Source organism: Capricornis sumatraensis, chromosome 8, assembly GCF_032405125.1.
Source record: "Capricornis sumatraensis isolate serow.1 chromosome 8, serow.2, whole genome shotgun sequence".
NCBI lineage: Eukaryota > Metazoa > Chordata > Mammalia > Artiodactyla > Bovidae > Capricornis > Capricornis sumatraensis.
In genome coordinates, this window is record NC_091076.1 from 63,291,119 (window position 1) to 63,308,804 (window position 17,686).

Here is a 17,686-nt window from a genome sequence, read left to right on the forward strand (position 1 = left end):
TTTGGAAGTAGGACTAATTTAAAGATGACTCAGAAGAGATGCTACAACACTTGGAGGCAGCTTTTCAACAGTGAAAGGGCTTTGGAAAACCCTAACTGTAATGATGGGAACGACGCGACTGCTGCCAGCTGGGATGCGCAGGGTTCAGAGGCCTTCATCTCAGCCTCAGTCCTGCTCCTGCTGCGACCCCTGGCTCTGCCCCCCACCCCGCACCCAGTCAGAATGCCAGCCCCATCGCATGGCCCACCTGAGGCAGCGCTCGGATGGACAGGACTCCAGCTTGTTCTTGGGCCGTCTGGATGGCGCAGCTCCTGGGGCTGCCCACAGGGAGCTGGAGGCAGGCGAAGACCACCAGCTTCCTCTGAAAGCCGTGAACACCCACCGCTGCATTGGCCAGGGCCAGTCCCAGGGGCCAGAGGCGGGTTATTGCGCCCTGGAGCCTGGTCTGAGCCAGGGGCAGTGGGCTGGAGCTCGGGGAGCAGGGAGCTTGAGATGAGTGTTTTTCTTCCACACCATCCAGTTCTTCAGAAGCAAGGAAGGCCATTCTGATCTTAAAAAAGAACACCACATCACAGCTTTCTCTTAATGGAAAACAGAAACCAAAAGGCTCTTTGGTGATTCACCCTTAACAAGGTGAACTGAAGGGCACCTGGCTGGATGCGGCACAAGCCTGTACCCACAGCAGCTGTGCTGAGGCTTCACATTCTTTTAAAAAATAACAGCCTTTGGGGTGTGCTCAGAGCAGGGGGCCTGAAGAAATGGCTCGTCTGTTTATAACACACCCAACAGGAATCTGGGTTCACTGTAACAAGGGGCATAAAACGTGTGGCCTTCCTATGAACAGAAACCCAACACGTGTCCCCCTGACCTCCACGTGGCTGCTGGGCAGGGCCAGTACTGGACGGAAAGCCGCAGCACGTAGTGGGGGAGCCTGCCACCTGGAGCCTGTCTAGTCCACGCCTGGGTGGGCCAGGAGTGGTCTCATAAAGGGCCTGAACCTCTCATTTCAAGGAGAAAGAAAAAGATTCCAACTGTGTGGGAAAGGCAAAACTGTGGAGGCAATAAAAAGATCAGTGGTTGTCAGGAGTTTGCAGGGAGGAGTATATAGAGTACAGAAGTTTTCATGAGCAGTGGAAGTACTTTGAGCGACATTATGGATATATGTGGTCATCCTTTTGTCCAAACCCAGAGTATGGAACTGCTCCGCCCATTGGAGTGAGCCCTAAGTGGCCTGGGGATGTTCTGATTATGTGTCAGCGCAGTCATCCTTGGTCTAAAAAGAAAAAGAGAAGAGGTACCATTCTGTTGATAATGGCTGTTCATGTGAGGGGAGGCCATATGTGGGGAATTTCTGTACATTCCTGTCGAGTTTTATTGTAAACCTAAAACTGCTTTAAAAAAAGAAAAAGATCTCCAAAAAAAATTTAACACTCAGGTAGACACTTTTGGCAAAACTTTTGTTTCACTTTTATGTATGTATACATATTATATATGTGTGTGTGTTTGTTGGATTGTGATATAAAATGTATTTTTTTTTAGATCAAAGAAGCCTGCAGGCCACTGTGGTTAATTATGCTGGCGAAGAAAAGCATAAATTAACCTAAAAAAAAAAAATCCGCCTTATTGAGATCTAATTGATATACGGTAAAATTCATGCTTTTAAAGTGTACGGCTGTGTGAGTTTTAGTGTATTCCCGGAGTGGCTTGTACCCGTCACAGCTGTCCTGCCGCATGGCTGGCGCGGTGCCCACATCACTCGTGAGGCCCTGCGGTCACCTGCCCCGAGGGCAGGGCCAGTCCCCAGCCTGGGCCCATCACTGGCCACCCTGACCTCCGGCTCAGCACTTACCCTCCACTCCCGCCATGCACGCTTGATGACCGTGGCAGCCGCGTGCAGCCGCCGGACGTGCTTCCGAGTCAGCCAGGAACGGACGGCTGAGGGGTTTGTCCGGAAACAGGAAACGAGAGTTAACATGCTGGTTAGAGCTCTTGGTAAACCAGGCTATACCAGCGCCAGAGCTGCCGTACACGTGGGAATGAACGGCAGCATCCGCGTGAGGTCAGGGACCGAGTCAATGGGACATGGACCTGGCTCTGAAAAACAGTGCTCAGACCTGCAGGCAGATGCCTACAGCCAAGGGGAAGCTGCCACCTCTCACCCTGGGCAGCGCCCAGGGAGCACGAGGGGTCTCAACTGTCTGCACCTTTTAAAACGACCTCAAAAAAAAAAAAAAAAAAGACCTCTATTTTTGGAAGCCCTCATTTGAATTTGCTCGCTCGCCTTATGAATCCGTGATGGATGCCACCACACACCCACACCTGGTGAAGGTCATAGCTACTGGATGGGAGACTGATCATGGGGCAATTTTAATTTTCTCCTTTTGAAATAACGCATTTTCTGGTTTCTTGGTACAGTCACTCAGAAAAAGGGCTATTTGGTAAAGACATAGGAAAGTCACCGGTTATCAACCCAGGTAGTTTTGCAGCACCCTTCATATTTTTCAGGCCTACACACACACACCCCTTAGGAAGGTGGCATCACCTTGCTGTGTAAGCGCATCATGCAGGTTTAAGCATCAGATTGGAAGTGGGGTTCCCATGAAACTAAAAATATTCTTCAAGAACCTCTTAGCTGGATCACAAGGATGGGTCCATAGCCATGCCTCCACCAGTGTCAGATATTTGGGTTGTTTCTAGTATTTTTGCTTTTCAAAGTGAGGCTGTGTCATGGTTCATACACTGCTTCCCTGTTTCATCAGATCTTACTGGTTTTTACCTTCTTAAGCGCAACAAGCCCAGGAACCCAGGTGATGATGGGAGTTGGCGTCAAGGGGAATAATACATGACAAACATAGCTAGCTGGGACTGGGGGAGGGGGATTCAAGGCGACTTCTGAGCCTCTGCCACCTATGGAGCACCCTTAGTTGGGGTGGGACGTGGTCTGCACTGAACTGGGGGTGCTCTGGGTGAGCTGGACAGGGAATTGGAGGCCCAGCACACCACAGGGTCACGCAATTAACATCTAGAGGCTGGGACACAGGCCGCTTTGGTCTGTGGGGACTCTAGGAGTAGCGTCTCAAGGGAAACGGGTATCCTGTGGGGCCATGTGCAGCTGCAGAGATGGCCGCCCCTGGGCCCACCTGCTGGCCGTGAGTGCGGGCCGTGTGCCCCGGGCCCCCTTCCTACCTGCCTGGATGAGCACAGCTGCCCGCCTCTGCCTGGCCTGTGTGCGGCACCGGTGTCTCCTCCAGCCACGCTGGATGTGGCGGGCACACTGCTCCAGCACCTGGGCACGCGCACGCTCCAGGAGCTCCAGCTGGGGGAAGGGCGTCCGCTGAGGTCCTCAGCCTCCCGCGTTCCCCATCCTCCACCCAGGCCTGTGGCCGCCAGCTCCTCACCCCAGGCCCGCTTACCGTGGAGTCGGTCATGAACACCTTGGTCCTGCCGCAGTGCAGCGGGGCTGGCAGCACGTGGAGGATCTCCTGGAGGAGGCCCCGTAGCGTGGCCGGCTCGGTGCACGGAGGGCGCTCTGAGGATGGAGACAGGGCCAGTCAGCGTGTCACCATCCCCTCAGCGTCCCCCTGACGTACCACAGTCTTCCTTCCCGCTGCACCTGCTTTTCAACATCCCTTCCTTCCTTTTGGGGAGGAGGCCAGAGGGGGCCTCTTCTCATTGTCCCCCAGGCTGCCTCGAGGGATCTCGAGGTCCCCCTGGAGGCTGTGCCCTGCACTGGCCGGCAGCCCCCACCCTGGAGGTCCCCTCGGGCAGGGGGCACTTGGTGCCTAGACTCCCACGCTGCTTTGCCAGCCTGTTTCCAAGGCTCCAAACATGCTGAGGGCCGCACGGGGCAGCCCAGCCTCCCCCTCTGCCCCCGAGCCCTCCCACCCCAGATGGAAAGTGGAGAACAGACCCCCAGACCCCAGCGGAGGCCCTGCCTGCCCCCCACACCTGGCAGGGCAGCTCCTGCAGACGGAGGGTTTACCTGAGGGCTCTGACCACCTTTAGCTGCCCAGGGCCTCTCTGGAGACAGCGGCAGCCAGAGGTGATGCAGCAGATGAGAAACAGCAGCAAAGCCGACCAGGGGCCAGGGGGGCTTTGGGCGAGAGACAGAACAGGAGAGCACACCGCAGGGAGAGCGGGGAGAGGTAGGGAGAAAGGATGAAAGGAGTGGGAAAACTGCCCAAGAGATGGGAGATCCAAAGCAGAACGGTGCCTGCGGGTGCAGGGCCCTGGGGGAAGGCTGGGGGGGGGTGTGCTGGGGGGACTCGCCCCGTCCTTGGCCTTTGCCCAGGTGTGTGTTTGTGTGTATTGGGGGGACTCGCCCCGTCCTTGGCCTTTGCCCAGGTGTGTGTGTCTATGTGTGAATGTATTGGGAGGACGTGGCAGCCCTTGCCCAAGTGTCTGTGTCTGTGTCTGTGTGTGTGTGTGGGTGTATTGAGGGGACTTGCCCCGTCCTTGGCCTTTGCCCAGGGTCTTCACACCTGCTCTCACAGCCTCAGTGATGCCAAGTGCGACAGACAACCCCCCGTAGAGCAGGCCTCTCCTGACATCCCCCTGGCCAGGCCTGGCCCGGCAGCTGCCCCAAAAAAAGCCCTTTCCCGACCACTCTTCCCTGCTGGCCGGGCATGGCTAATCCTCCCTACATCAAATCCAGTGCTAGCCAAGTCCGACCAATTTCTTCCCAACATTTCCCAACTGTGCCCACATCTAGAGCCTCTCTCCCCTCTGGCCACTCAGGGCCCCACCCCGCAGTGGCCTCTGGAAAGCCCCAGGCTGGAAGTGCCTCCCATCTATCTGGAGACTGTCCAGCTTCTGGGACTGGGGCCCGCCTGCCCCCAGCCTCGCCTCACTGTCCTCTATCCCCAGGAGCCAGCAAGCTTCAACAGCCTGGAGCTCCTCACACACACGGTGCTGTCTCCTGTCCATGCAGTGCCTTCACCCGGCTAGTCCCACCCCACCTCAGATGCCACCTCCTCCAGGAAGCCTTCCTGGTTCATCACACACAGCATCCCGTTTCTGTCTCGCCATTTTCCTCACTGCTTAACTGCCTTCTTTTAGTCTCTCCCACTGGACCAAGAGCCATGAGGGCAGGACTGTGTCTTACTCATCTCTGAGGCCCCAGGCCCTCGCCCTGAGATGTTCCAAGTAGGTGCCCAGGGAACTGGGTGAACAGATGACTGGCCAGTGGGTGCCCTCACCTGAGCGCCCTCCATCAGAACACGGGCCATGGCGGCTGAGGGTTGTGGCAGGACGGAGCCTTCTCAGTAGCTCGTACCGCTCCACGAAGTTCCGGTGAGAGACCCTGGAAGCCGAGACAGGTGGAAGGAGAATCAGAGTGACTAGTGGGGAACCAGCTCACTGTTTACTCTGCTCGACCACCTGTGAGACACTGCCCTGCTGTGCCCACTGCGTGGATGAGGTCACTGGGCTCCATTGGCGGGAAGCCAGCCTTGGCCTTTGCCAGATGGAGCCTTGCTTTTCTCCGCAAGGCCTTAACAGAGTGCACTCGCTCTCAGCCTCCAGGACACCCGCAGCCCCGCTTCCTCTTTTACCCCCAACTCCCTCCAGGCTGTTGCTGGCTTCTCATCCCTCAGGGAGTGGCCTCACACCTCCCGCCTCACCCTGGGTCTCCTCCTTGCTCATGCTGTTAAAAGTCACCGAGAACAGTCCCTCACATGCCCCAACATTTCAAACCTGACTCCCCATCCCTGGGCGTCCCCCCAGGTCATCCTGTGTCAGCAACTGTCCCGATTCACCCATTTGCCTCAGATGGAAGCTGGAAGTTGCTCCTGTGGCCTGAAAGTCGGCCGCTCCCCTCCCCAGTGACCCACCATCCATCAGCCCAGGTCCCATTCCCACAGCCACGCCACAGTCCACTTCTACCCCTTTTCTTTCACCAGGCCATCCTTGCACCTGGAGGATCGGTAACCATCTCCCACTCACGTCCTCCCTTCTCTCCTGAGCGTAGGGCAGACCCGGTGCCTCAACAAACCAGGGCACAGCAAGTGAGCACAGCCCCCGAGCTCCAGGCCGACTTCTGCGGGCCTGCCTCTCACTCCCATCTCCGCGTCTGCTGGGCGTGGCCTGAGCGCCACCCTGGCTCCGCCCCGCCCCCACGCCGGACCGACAGACCGACCCACTCACCGGATGGGGAAGCCGGCGGCACTGATGTGGATAGTCTCCACGAGGCCACAGGCCTCCAGCTGGCTCAGGACCTGCGGGGAGGGGAGATGGCGTGGGCAGCAGGGGCCAGAGGCCCTAGACGCCACGCCATCAGTGGCCCCGCTGGCAGGGAGCTGCGGGCTCCCGTGAGGGCGGACACCCTTTGAGGCAGCGAGCAATCAAGGGACCTGGAGAGACTCTCCCTGCTAGAAGGGGTCCCGGTGGCTCCAGACCCCTTTATGTGAAGCCTGGCTTCTGGTACAGTGGAGGCCAGTGCTGGCCGTCTCACTGCTTCCAACTGTGCTTCACAATGTAGCCCCATCCAGTTCCTAGTTTTTATTTCTTTTCTATTCTGCAGACAACACAGTGCGTCACAGCCGAGAGGTGGGGGAGGTTGTACTGTGAAGACGCTTCTGGGACCCACCCAAGGTCTTTACCACAGAGCCATGATCCTGGCCATGGACCCTAAGGCCACATCAACCATGCGGCTGTGGGGCCCACTCCAGCACCGTCCAGCTCTCACACCTCACCCACTTCCCTCCACAGGCCAAAGGGCAGCTGCTGGCCACACAGTGCTTCTGAGCAAATTTTAGGAAGGAATTACATACACCCTCATCAGAACCGGCCCTGTGCCTGGTCTGTAAGGTGACGCAGACTCTCAGCTAATCACAAAAGACACCCGTTCCTCTGGGCCGCCTGTCCTTCAGGGCATGTGACTTGGCGAGCAGAGAGCAAGATGCACTGTGGCCCCTACTCGCCTCTGTGGCTGGGCCACTGTGCAGCACAGGCCACACCACCGTACACGACTGTCCTGCCAGAGCTGGGGAGAGAAGCCCTTCCTCACGCCATTCCACTTGGAGCAGACGTCCGTCTCTCACCCCTCCAGCCTCTCGGCACAATGGGACCCTCCACGAAGCAGCTCCAGCCCAGTGTGTTACCTCCTCTCGGTGGAATATCTGCGCCTGGGCCTGGCTGTTGGGCTTGATGCAGCGAATGTAGTGGGGTGTGGTGCTGTGTAGCACCTGCAGGAGCTGCTCCAGGGAGGCCTGCAGAGGAGAGACTGCGGCTCAGGCTGCAGGGGGGCATCGGCTGGGCAACCCGGAGACCAGGACCCTTACACACCCAGGATGACTCCCAGCGGCCCTCACTGGGTATACCCAGAGCACGCCCCCAGGGACCCTTCTTGACCTGTGACCCTCCACCTGGTCCATCTGCCTGCATCTAGTCTCAGGCTCCCCCCACAAAACCAGGGCAACCTTCCCAGAAGGGAACCGTCTCAGAACCCCTGTCGTTCATTTAGGCGACTCCTGTCATTACTAAGCTCGTTCTGTGTGTGGGGGCTACGACACAGCTGTCCACCGTCATCTCACAGCGCTGGGCCTCGCAGACACGCAGGGCCTCGCAGACACGGGGTGGTCCCTCAGGGGCGTGTCTGAGGCTGGACAAGGAGGTGTTTCCGGGCCCCGGGAGGTGATGAAAAGATCGGTCGGAAGCAGGACAAGGAATAAACCGAGAGGGGCGGCAGGAGGGTGGGAGTGCCACCGAGCTGAGGGGAGGGCCGAGGGGCGGGGCTGAGAGCAGCCCACGGCGCCCGAGGAACGGAGTCCGTCCGGAAGTGAGGGAGCTGGCAGCCGGCCGCCACGGAGGTTCAGCAGCCACTGCTCTTTTGTGATCACTCTATCGGTGGAGGGCGAGAAGGCACACCACCGCCCACGGGCCCGAGGCTTCCTGTCACGTCAACTACAGACCCCCAGTTCATCTGTCAGGTTCCCGTCTCTACCGCAGACCAGGACCATGGCTCTGGGCTCCGCTGTGCTCTGGGTGCACGGCCCCGATCCCAAGAGGTGTTCGGTAAATGCTGGACACTCATGAGAGAGCACGTGGTGTCAATGCCGCCAGACCCACCTTGAACTTGGACACCACGGTCAACACAGGGGCCCGGTTCTGCCCGGAGGGGTCCTCCTGGGACTTTTCTTCGGGTTCGGCAGGAAACAGCACCTTGAGCAGGGGGTCCTGGGATTGCTGGAGGAGCCTGGTCAGCTCCGGGGGGACAGGGTCCTATGGGGAAAGGAAAGGGCAGCGGGTGAGGGTGGGGGTTTGGGGGGAGCTGCCGGCCCTGTTCACTGGGGCTCCAGGAGGAGGGCTGGCCCACGTCTGAGCCTCGAGGTCAGGAGACGCTGTGTGAGGCGGACTGTTTCCAGGCAGGTCGTGCCGGAGTAGCAGAGACTTCAGAAAGGTGGGCCCGAGAGGTGACCCTAGACCCCGAGAAGATGTGTGGGTGGGCAGGGGACACCGTGGATGCTTCTGTACACGTGCGGCGACGCCTCCGCCTTTGGATTCACAGGTGACACTGGGCATGGCCCGGCCCTCACCTTGTTCTTCTCCACCAGGCCTGCGGTGCGGTACCGCACGGGCCCCGCGTAATGCAGCACAATGAAGCTGGGCTCCGGGCTCAGCCTGTCGCGGCCCAGGCGGGGGCGGCCGGTCAGGGCGCTCTCGATGCGCGTCTGGAGCTGGGCTGCGCTGCTTGGCCGATTAAGGCGGCACTCCTGTGTGGGGCGGGCAGTCAGCTGCAGGGCAGAGGGGCGCGGGAACCCACCCATGGGAGCACCACGGCACCCCTGCCACGGCGAGCTCACAGGGCAGGCGAACCCACTGAGCAGACAGAGAGAAAGAGGCACAGGGTGGGCCTCGGGGTCCCGGGAAAAGCCCAAAGCCCCGCCCAGGGGGCTCCGCACACCGGCGACCCTCCCACCTCGTTTATGAGGGAGCAGATGCTGACGGGGCTCCCCTCGATGAGATCCAAGCAGGGCTGGTTGTCCTGGAAGCTGACAAATGACCACTCCAGGCCCTCGACTGCGTACTCCTCCTGGGGGTGGAGGGCAGGGGTCTGAGCTCTGGTGGGTCACCCCCTGCTGGCCTCGGCACTCACAGAGGGAACTGAAGGCGCCCAGCGGCACCCAGGCAGGGGCTGGGGGCCGGGGAGAGGGCGAGGACGCGGGCCGCCCACCGCGCACCTGCTGGGCCCGGAGGTAGTGAGCCACGAAGTGCTGCTGCAGCTTCTCGTTGGCGTAGTTGATGCAGAGCTGCTCCAGGCTGTTGTTGGGGAACGACTCAAACCCGTACACGTCCAGCAGGCCTGGGGGGCCGGGGGAACCCGTGGGGGTTACTGTGGGGCTACAGGGGCCTGGGGTGAGGCCTCACCCTTGGCAGCCTGAGGATGGAACCGAGTGGGTACTCTACCCCACCCCAAGGAGGGAGGCGGTTCCCATCGCCACCTCCTGCCCCTCAGAACTCAGCAGGAAGAGGCCGAAGGTGTGAGGGAACCAGGACCCAGGGACCCCGTGTCCCACCCAGTCTGGACGGCCTGGGTCGCGGACACTCATTGAGTGCTCACCATTCTGTGAGCCAACATTACTGTTGCCTCTGAGCTTTGCTTTCTCCCCTACCTGACTGTCCCACCCAGGGTCCAAAGATGTTCTCAAATCCCCCCCGAGGCCCTTCGAGCCCGTTCGCTGCTCCTCACTACTCTCCTGAGACTGGATCTGGGTCTCCAGGGGGTGAAGGAGCCCTCGTGACCCGGGCACCAACTGAGCCTGCCTGGAGAGCTAGGGATGGCCAGACACGGGCACCGGAGAAAGCGACATTGGCCCACACTGGTGGAGCAGGAGGGGATGGGTGCAGGAGTTGCCCAGAGGCCCCCAGAAGACCTGGGCTCTGCTCTCTGTCCAGGGTCCCCCGACCTACCTATGAAAGTGGTCCAGGAGTCGGGGGCGGCACAGATGCTGCTGTTGATCACCGAGACCAGCCAGTCAAACAGCCTGTTGGTATGTGTGGGGGGTTCGGGTGAGGGGGGTCCGGCTGAGCTGGAAGGGTGGCAGAACTGCCCTTCCCGCCTGGGTACCACCCTTGGATGGAGGGCCTGTCTTCTGAGCCTGAAAGGTCAAGGGCTAAACCCTCTCCGCTGGTTTCCCGCCCATCCTGTCCCAGCTCACTACATCTGCAGGCTGGGGTCACGTGTGTTCCCAGGCACATGAAGGCCTGGCTGGTTCACAGCAAGAGTGAGCAGGGGACCAGCTGCAGGCACATCACAGTAAGCTCCCTTTACCGCCTGCTTACAGACTCAAAGTCTGTGCCAACTCGACATCGAGCAAGCCTATTGTGCCACTTTTCCGACAGTGCTATTTTAAAGATATTATACGATGTTCTTTCAGACATAAAGCTATCGCACACTTAACAGACTACATCTAGTGTAAATACACCTTATCTATGTACTAAGAAACCAACAAATTTGTGCGACTCGCTTTATTGCGGTGGTCTGAAAGTGACCCTACCATATCGCTGAGGTCTGCTGTGGAACACTGGGGCTAGACAGGGTAGGTGTGCGCCTCAGTCACTGGTCTGACACCCAGCTGCCGTCTTGACAAGAAGGGGTGGAGGGGCAGGCCTGGGTGGGATTATAAAGGACTGAATTCACTGGACTTCCCTGCAAACCTCGGCCAGTGGAGGCCAGAGCTCAAGGCCCCCCGACATCCCTCTACTCTGTCCTGTATGAGGGCACCCCGTCACCCCAGCTGCTCAGTGACACCCTGCACTCTGCAACCATCGCCCCTGAGACGATGGAATGGTTGCCGTCCAACGTGGTGACACGTATGACATGATACAAGGGTTTTCTTCCTTATGGCTTCTTTAAGTAACTGCTCTGCAAATTTTTACACGGTTTCTATTTTTGCAATAAGGGCTTCAAATATCCATGTGAGGTAGTAAAAACAAGAGACCTAGTGATACAAGGACCTGTTTGCTGTGTGTAGAATGAGCCACAGTTAGAGGTTCACTGTGTCTGTGACCGGCACGCTTTATCCACCCATTTTGCAGTCATTTGACACAAAACCTTTAAAAATCTTTGCCCTGAAATTCTGACCTGAAATTTGCTTCAAGGGAGTGAGAACAGAGCCCCTTGCTAAACTGGGTTCAGTCTGGGCCCAGGGGCCCTGGGCCACTTTCCCTCAGAGGTTCTGACTCCCTCAGCGGTGCTGGTCAGGCTCTTAGCTCTTGAGCAGTTCATGAAAGCAACGGGACCTTCCCTCCAGCTGCCGAAGCACTCAGATGTGTGCACACGTACACACAGAGGTGTTCTGTCCCATAATTTCAGAGACTCCTGGGCCCCAGATACCCTCAGGGGCATCCTGAAGGGTCTGAGAGCCCAGGGTGAGAAATGCCCCCAAGCGTATGCCTGGAGGGTGGAGATGCCCACAGAACCAACAGGGAAAGGCCATGACCCCCACCTTCGCCGTTCTGGGCTCCACTCCCTGCAGTGTAGCTCAAGGCTGTGGGCTAAACTCCCAGCTCTACCAGCAGCTATCAAAACCCCACTACAGAGAGCACGAGGGCAGGGACCCAGGAGCCTGTTCACCCACAGGTCAGCGCCTGGACCTGGAAGGACCTCACGTCACCTCTGGGCCGGCCTTGCCAGCGGCCAGCCAGGCAGGCCTTCTTCGCCCATCGCCAAGGTGAAGGCAGGCTCCTGTCCCCGAACAACACACTGAATCTAGGCCAGGCTGTGGCCACTTCCCCAGGCAGAGCCCTCTGGAATCGAGCCAAGGGCTTTGCTCGAGGAAGCCCAGCAGCCACTCCCTGCTGTCCCCCCGGGGCTGGGGAACAGGGCAGGGAACCCGTCTGCTTCCGTCTGGTCCAACTCCAGACTGGGGCATCTGGGAGGAGGGCAGGGCCCAGAACGCTCACCGTGCATAGACCAGTTTGGCCAGACAGTCTCTGCGGGTATCGCACTCGGCCTGGGAGCAGGGCTTCCGGAACACCTGCCGGCCCCTGCCCGCCCGGATGGTTCGAATCCGCAGTGTCTCCAGCAGATGATCTTCCGGGAGCCCCAGCAGCAAGGCTGACGTCCCAACAGAGCCTGGGAGGCACAAACATCCTCTGTCCAAACAGCCCTCTGCACAAGGCCCCGTGAAGTCAGCATGGTGGAGCCGTGACCCCCTCAGTGGGGCAAAGCAAACTCAGGAATGGGGAGGGAAGAGACTCAGCAGGGGCAGGGGCAGGACTTGAACCCAGAACTGCTGTGTCCCAGTCCACATGGCCAGGAGCGGGATAAAGCACTACATAACCCCCCCCCCCCCCCCCCCCCGCCCCGCCCCAGCTCTTGTTTTCTCATCTGTAAGGAAGCTGTCTGCCTCAGCGGAGATGGGGTGAGGAGGAACCCCTCCAGGGCAGGGCCCTACAGCGACAGCTTCAGGGGCACAGATCCCAAACTGCACCCTCTGGCCTCCTTGCACCCGATCCCACCACACGCTGGCCCTCCTCCAGTCAGGGCCTGCCTTGCTCCTGGGCAGTGTGACCAAGGCCCCCGGTCCTTGCCCTCACACTGAGCATCATCCACCAGCGGGCAGGGCTGGGCTTCGTTTCCTGAGTCAGCAAACCGGGTGTTGCCGAGGTGCAGCAATCCAGCCAGGGCCTGAGGGGGCAGGAGAGGACACCCAGTGGGCACCTTCTCAAGGGCTGGAGCCCAGCCCGGGAAGGGTCTCTCTCCTGCCGAACAGAATCACGATAGTGGAATAGCAACAGCTCTCATTTACTGCCCACTTACTCCCGGACTTGGCCAGGCAGGACTCTGCACAACTGATACGCATCGTCTCGTGTAACCAGTGAGGCACGTGCTATGGTGATGCCCATGGCAGAGACGACGCAAGCAGAGGTTAAAGCCCACACTTGGTAAAGGAGAAGGAGCCCAGGGTGGAGCCCAGGCAGTCCGACTTCCGATCCCTCCCGGGGCAGCCAGAGGGAGCGCCACGCCACCCAGTCCGACCCTCTGTCTCCCGCTCCAGGAGCAGGCTGTCTCCTGTGCTCCAGGCCACTTCTGGGTGGCTGCTGGGGGCTTGGCTCTGGTGCCCTTTGGCCCTTTCCCAACACTGTTGGGCTCCGATAGCTCAGCCCAGCCCAGGGAAGGAGCTGTGAGCTTGGTCTCTGTACAGTGGGTGCTCCCTTGCCTTTGCACTCAGCGATCCACTCGGGGGAGGCCCTGAGGGCTGAAGGAAGAGGACCCCGAGGTCCAGCAATTTGGAAACCCTTGGACCAGGCACCAATAGAGCAGGGCCTCTCCCCCCATCCCTGTCTGGTCCCAGAAAAGGTGGCTCCATATGCTACCGGCTTCCAAGCCACAAACACCTCAGGAGGAGACGCCGTGCTGATGGGCATTGTGGATGGGCCAGGGCTCACGCGGGCCTCAAGCTCGCACTCCTGGCCAGACTCCTGGGTGGTCCACTTGCCCTGGGCTTGTCCCCTGTGCCGTCACTCTGGCCAAGCTGCCTGTACTGGCTGTGAGCCCCCTACCCTGCCTAAGCAGGGGTGGGATCGGGTGCAAGGAGATGGAGGCCACACTTCACCCCACTGCTCTGCAGGGGTCACCACCTGCAGATGGAGGCTGCCATTGGGGGTGACTGGGCCCGGCTCGCCTGGGCCAGCACTGAGTCCCAGGAGGAAGGAGAAGGAGGTGGGAAGTTGGAACCAGCACGTCTCCAACAAACTATCTGTACCACCGAGTGCTGTCTGGCTTTGGGCAGGTCTCAGCCATGGAATGGGAATAATCTCCATACCCACGGAACTGCTGAAAAAAACAAGGGAGCTAAGAGTGATGATTTAAAAGTTTTAACACGCTAGACAAACATGTGGCAGACTGTTCGCTCTGCTCTGAGTTAACAGAGCAACAACTGATCCAGGCACTTTCCCTCTGACCTCCGGGATCACCGTGCTGGTCTCTTCTACGGCACTCTGTGCTCTGCCCCTGTCCACCCTGACACCCTGTCTCCAGGCTCCGCTGCGCAGAGAGGTGGTTGCCTTCTCTTGGCGATCGTGCCGTCGGAGCCTAGAGTCCTAGATCCTCAGGGAAAGAGACTCCCGAGTTGAGAGAAGGGCCCTTCGAAGGGGGCTGCCCGTCACCACCGCCACACCTGAGTGGTGTGGCTTTTCCTCTGACCTGAAAGATGTTGTTCTGGGTGGGGGCATCGATGCCCAAATGAAGCATGGCCTCCCTGGTCACCTCGAAACAATCCTCTGTAAAGGAATCCGAGCCACAGCCCTGTGTCAGGACCCGAGGTCAGCGGGGGCAGCGGGCCCTGGGGGGATGTGTGGGTGCTGCTGGGCCAGCCCAGGGCGCCGGGCAAGGCTTCCCCTACCTTCCAAGGTCCTCTCTGGGTGGGGCAGCCAGGAGAAGGTGGCTCCCTCGGGGAGGCACCACCGGACCCTCTCCTCCGCGTGGGCTCCTTTGTAGATCTGTGGGGGTGGAGGCGGGTGGCTGAGGCGGGGGTCCTGGGGATGCCCAGGCCTGCATGGGCTTGGGTGGGCGGGGGGGGAGCGGCAGCCATACCACAAGACCCAGAGGCCCCTGAAGGGAGCCACGGGTGGGCGGGGGTGCGAAAGCAGTGGCAAACAGTTCTGGGAGTCTCCACTCGGTGCGAAAAAACCCCACTCACTGATGGGGCCTGCGGCATGAGGAGGAAACCCTAACCCTGTCTGGGGAGCCCCCGGTCCCGATCTGAGAGCAGGGAGACACTGTCCATGCCTCGGGGGACCCCCAGTCTGATGGAGGGGGCACGGTTTAGAGAAGGCCTTGTTCGGTTGGTGGAGGCAGCTGCCGTTCCAGGACAGCCCTCCATCTGAAGGTGAGCGTTTCCCGTGTGGAGACAGGCCCAGCCTCAAGGACCCTCTGACGGGAAGAGAAGGCGAGAGCACCTCCAGGCCTGGGACTGCCCTGGGAGCTGAGGGCCAGGGTGAGGCGTGAGTGTGATGCGAGGTTTGTGGGAGTAAGTGGGGTGGCAGTGCTGAAAGCCGGGCGAACAGGAGGCAGGAAGCAAGGCGGGCGGGGGGCCGGGTAGGTTGAGAGGCACAGACCCTTCTCCACGCTGCACCTGGGCAGCTGCGGGCCCCGCCTGGGACCCACCTGGTAGAAGATGTGGAAGTTCCTCTCGCTGGGGGCCTGGCAGGCCACTCGAGTTTTCTCCAGGAGGTAGGTCTGAACTGCAGCTCCCGTCATCTGCTGGGCCCTGGGCACAAGCAGGTTGGCCCGTTAGTAGCCTGTTCATTCCAGAGCCATTTATTGGGAACTTATTGTGTGCCAGGCTGCAGCCTCGCTCCAGCTCTTTCACTTAAGGAAAGGGGGTCATGAGGACTCGGGAGGACCACTCAGCAGGTCCTGGGGTGGGGACAGGGGTAGGGAGGGGATAGGCCGGGACAGTCCCCTCCAACCAGCTCAGGGACAGGGCCCAGGCCTCGGTGCCTCACTTTGCTCCAGCCCAAGGCAGGAACAGCAGCCCCAGCCTCAGGCTCAGAGATGCGGCCGAGAGGTGACAGTTTTAACTAGAAGTCTCCACGAAGGGCAGAAGCCAGAAGGCACATGTCAGGACAGGCACTGTCCCTGGGTCCCTCGGGCTGGGGGAGCTAGAGTTCCCCAGGTTCAAAGTGTACACGCAGGTTCACTCATCTCACATAAGAACCTGCCAGGAGCCGCGGGGTTTTGTCCGCGGCGGCCGCCCAGGCTGGGCACTGCCCCCGAGCCCACCCGGCCCCTAGCAGCCAGGGCAGCCGCAGAGATTACCGGTTCAGCTGGAGCTGGATGAACTTCCCGAAGCGGCTGCTGTTGTTGTTCCTCAGCGTGCACGCGTTCCCTACGGACCACAGCTTCTGTTCAGAGGCCCCACGGGCTAAGGTGGCCGCAGGTCACCGACAGGCCCCTCTACTGGTTTCCGGGTCACAGAGGGCAGGGCTAGGGACTGGGCACTTGGGCTTTCAGCAAGTGTAATTTGGTTGGGTTAGAACTTCCTGGCAAAGTGGGAAGAGCCAATCTAGGCAGTCAGGGATTTTTGTTTGAAGGGAAAGGATGAAAAACAAGATGTCGGGACTTCCCTGGTGGTCCAAGGGTTAAAAATACTCCTGCTAATGCAGGAGACCCAGGTTTTTGATCCCTGGTCCGGGAAGATTCCATGTGTCTCGGGGCATCTGAGTCCATGCGCCACAACTACCAAAGCTGCTCGCCTAGAGCCGGTGCTCAAGAAGAGAAGCCACTGCAATGAGAAGCCTGCGCACTGCGACTGCAGAGTAGCCTCCACTTGCCACGAGAGAAGGCCCATTTGGAGCAGCAGAGACCCAGCATGCCCCACCACCCCCTCAAAAAAAACAGCGGTTACTACTGAGGCGGACAGTAAGGGGCAGCATCTAGAGTGCCAACATGGACACGACCGCTGTGCATCCTCAGACATGTCCCCTTCTCTGAACCATCAGGGAGCTGTTCAGAAGGACGCGACATGGACTGGGCGAGCCTCTCCTGCGCCTCTGCTCCCTCTGCCTGGGCGAGATGGAGAGGACGACAGAGTGATACTACCACTGCTGGAAGGAGGCTAAGGGCACCCAGGAGGCGTGGTTGCGGATCCAAGGCAGTGAATGATGAGTCACTCTCCACCCCGCAGAGAGGGTCTCAAAGCACTGCTCCCCCGCCTGAAAGGTGGTAAATCCCAGAGGAGACGGGGCAGGGGAGCTGTGCAGAGGACACTGGGCTTACCAAAAGCTTCCATGATGGGGTTGGAGTTCAAGATGCGCTGTTCGATCCTCTCGGCAACCTTGTGGCTTTCCCAGGACGTGGGTGAGGCAGCTACCACGGCGAAGAACTTCATCAGGCAGCGGGATGTCCATGTCTGCGGCAGAAATGGCCCTGTGGGAGCTGTGCCCACGTTCTGTCCACGTGTGAGCCTGCCAGGGGGACTGGGGGCCCATGACCGCCCTCTTGTCCGCCATCCATGGTGCTCATCAAAAGGCTGAAAGCTGAATTCAACTGTGTCCCTCATCTGTGTGATGGGGACACTGACTTCTGCTTCTCCTAGCTCCTGAGGATACGTTTAAGAATTGGGGGGGTGGTGGTGAGGAACTTCTCTGGTGGCCCAGTGGTTAAGAATCTGCCTTCCAAGTCAGGGGATAAGGGTTCGATTCCTGGTTGAGGAACTGAGATCCCACGTGCCGTGGGGCAACTAAGCCCAAGAGCCGCTAGAGAAGCTGGTAAGTGGCAACTACTGAGCCTGCGCTCCACAACAAGGGAAGCCCACGGGACACAACTAGAGAACGCCTGCAAGCTGCAACAGAGACTCGGCGCAGCCAAAGAGAAAAAAAGCAAATGACAGGGCCTGGGATAGAGGAGGACCACCCACACTGACCTGAGCAGGCTACTGAGCCACAGATGTTTTCACCAGCCCTACAGATGCAGGTGCAATTATATACTACCTGCTTTCTAAATGATGAAACTCGGGCATCAGAAAAACCTAGATTTTACTGAAGATGACTTACTCAGTAAATGATAGGGCTCTGATTTATACTCAGGCAATCTAATTATAAAATTCCCACTGTTTTTATATCCGCTGAGGTCTATTTACATTTTGATTTCCATTTGTTCATCACGAGGACAGAGACACCACAAGAGATTTCTGTATACTGACTCTGGATCTCGTCACTGCTCTAGACCTAAGTTGTT

The 17,686-nt window shown here is 59.2% G+C and overlaps 1 protein-coding gene and 1 non-coding gene across 2 annotated transcripts in view; one reads left to right on the forward strand and one right to left on the reverse strand.

Annotated features, from left to right (window-relative positions):
* MYO19 (myosin XIX) overlaps positions 1-17,686 on the reverse strand; it is a 32,507-nt gene that overhangs the window by 1,457 nt on the left and 13,364 nt on the right. The window contains exons 6-24 of the mRNA XM_068976687.1: positions 16,727-16,859; positions 15,767-15,836; positions 15,113-15,215; positions 14,349-14,445; positions 14,150-14,226; positions 12,541-12,631; positions 11,905-12,076; positions 9,910-9,983; positions 9,180-9,301; positions 8,918-9,031; positions 8,535-8,711; positions 8,068-8,220; positions 7,101-7,208; positions 6,145-6,215; positions 5,199-5,302; positions 3,414-3,529; positions 3,187-3,316; positions 1,850-1,935; positions 248-550 (exon numbers count right to left, since the gene is read on the reverse strand). Of these exons, the coding sequence (XP_068832788.1) occupies positions 248-550; positions 1,850-1,935; positions 3,187-3,316; positions 3,414-3,529; positions 5,199-5,302; positions 6,145-6,215; positions 7,101-7,208; positions 8,068-8,220; positions 8,535-8,711; positions 8,918-9,031; positions 9,180-9,301; positions 9,910-9,983; positions 11,905-12,076; positions 12,541-12,631; positions 14,150-14,226; positions 14,349-14,445; positions 15,113-15,215; positions 15,767-15,836; positions 16,727-16,859 (2,301 nt within the window). The remainder of the gene's footprint in view (positions 1-247; positions 551-1,849; positions 1,936-3,186; positions 3,317-3,413; positions 3,530-5,198; positions 5,303-6,144; positions 6,216-7,100; positions 7,209-8,067; positions 8,221-8,534; positions 8,712-8,917; positions 9,032-9,179; positions 9,302-9,909; positions 9,984-11,904; positions 12,077-12,540; positions 12,632-14,149; positions 14,227-14,348; positions 14,446-15,112; positions 15,216-15,766; positions 15,837-16,726; positions 16,860-17,686) is intronic.
* On the forward strand, positions 728-857 carry LOC138084924 (small nucleolar RNA SNORA11). The gene has a single exon (XR_011145322.1). It is a non-coding gene; the product is annotated as a small nucleolar RNA SNORA11 (small nucleolar RNA).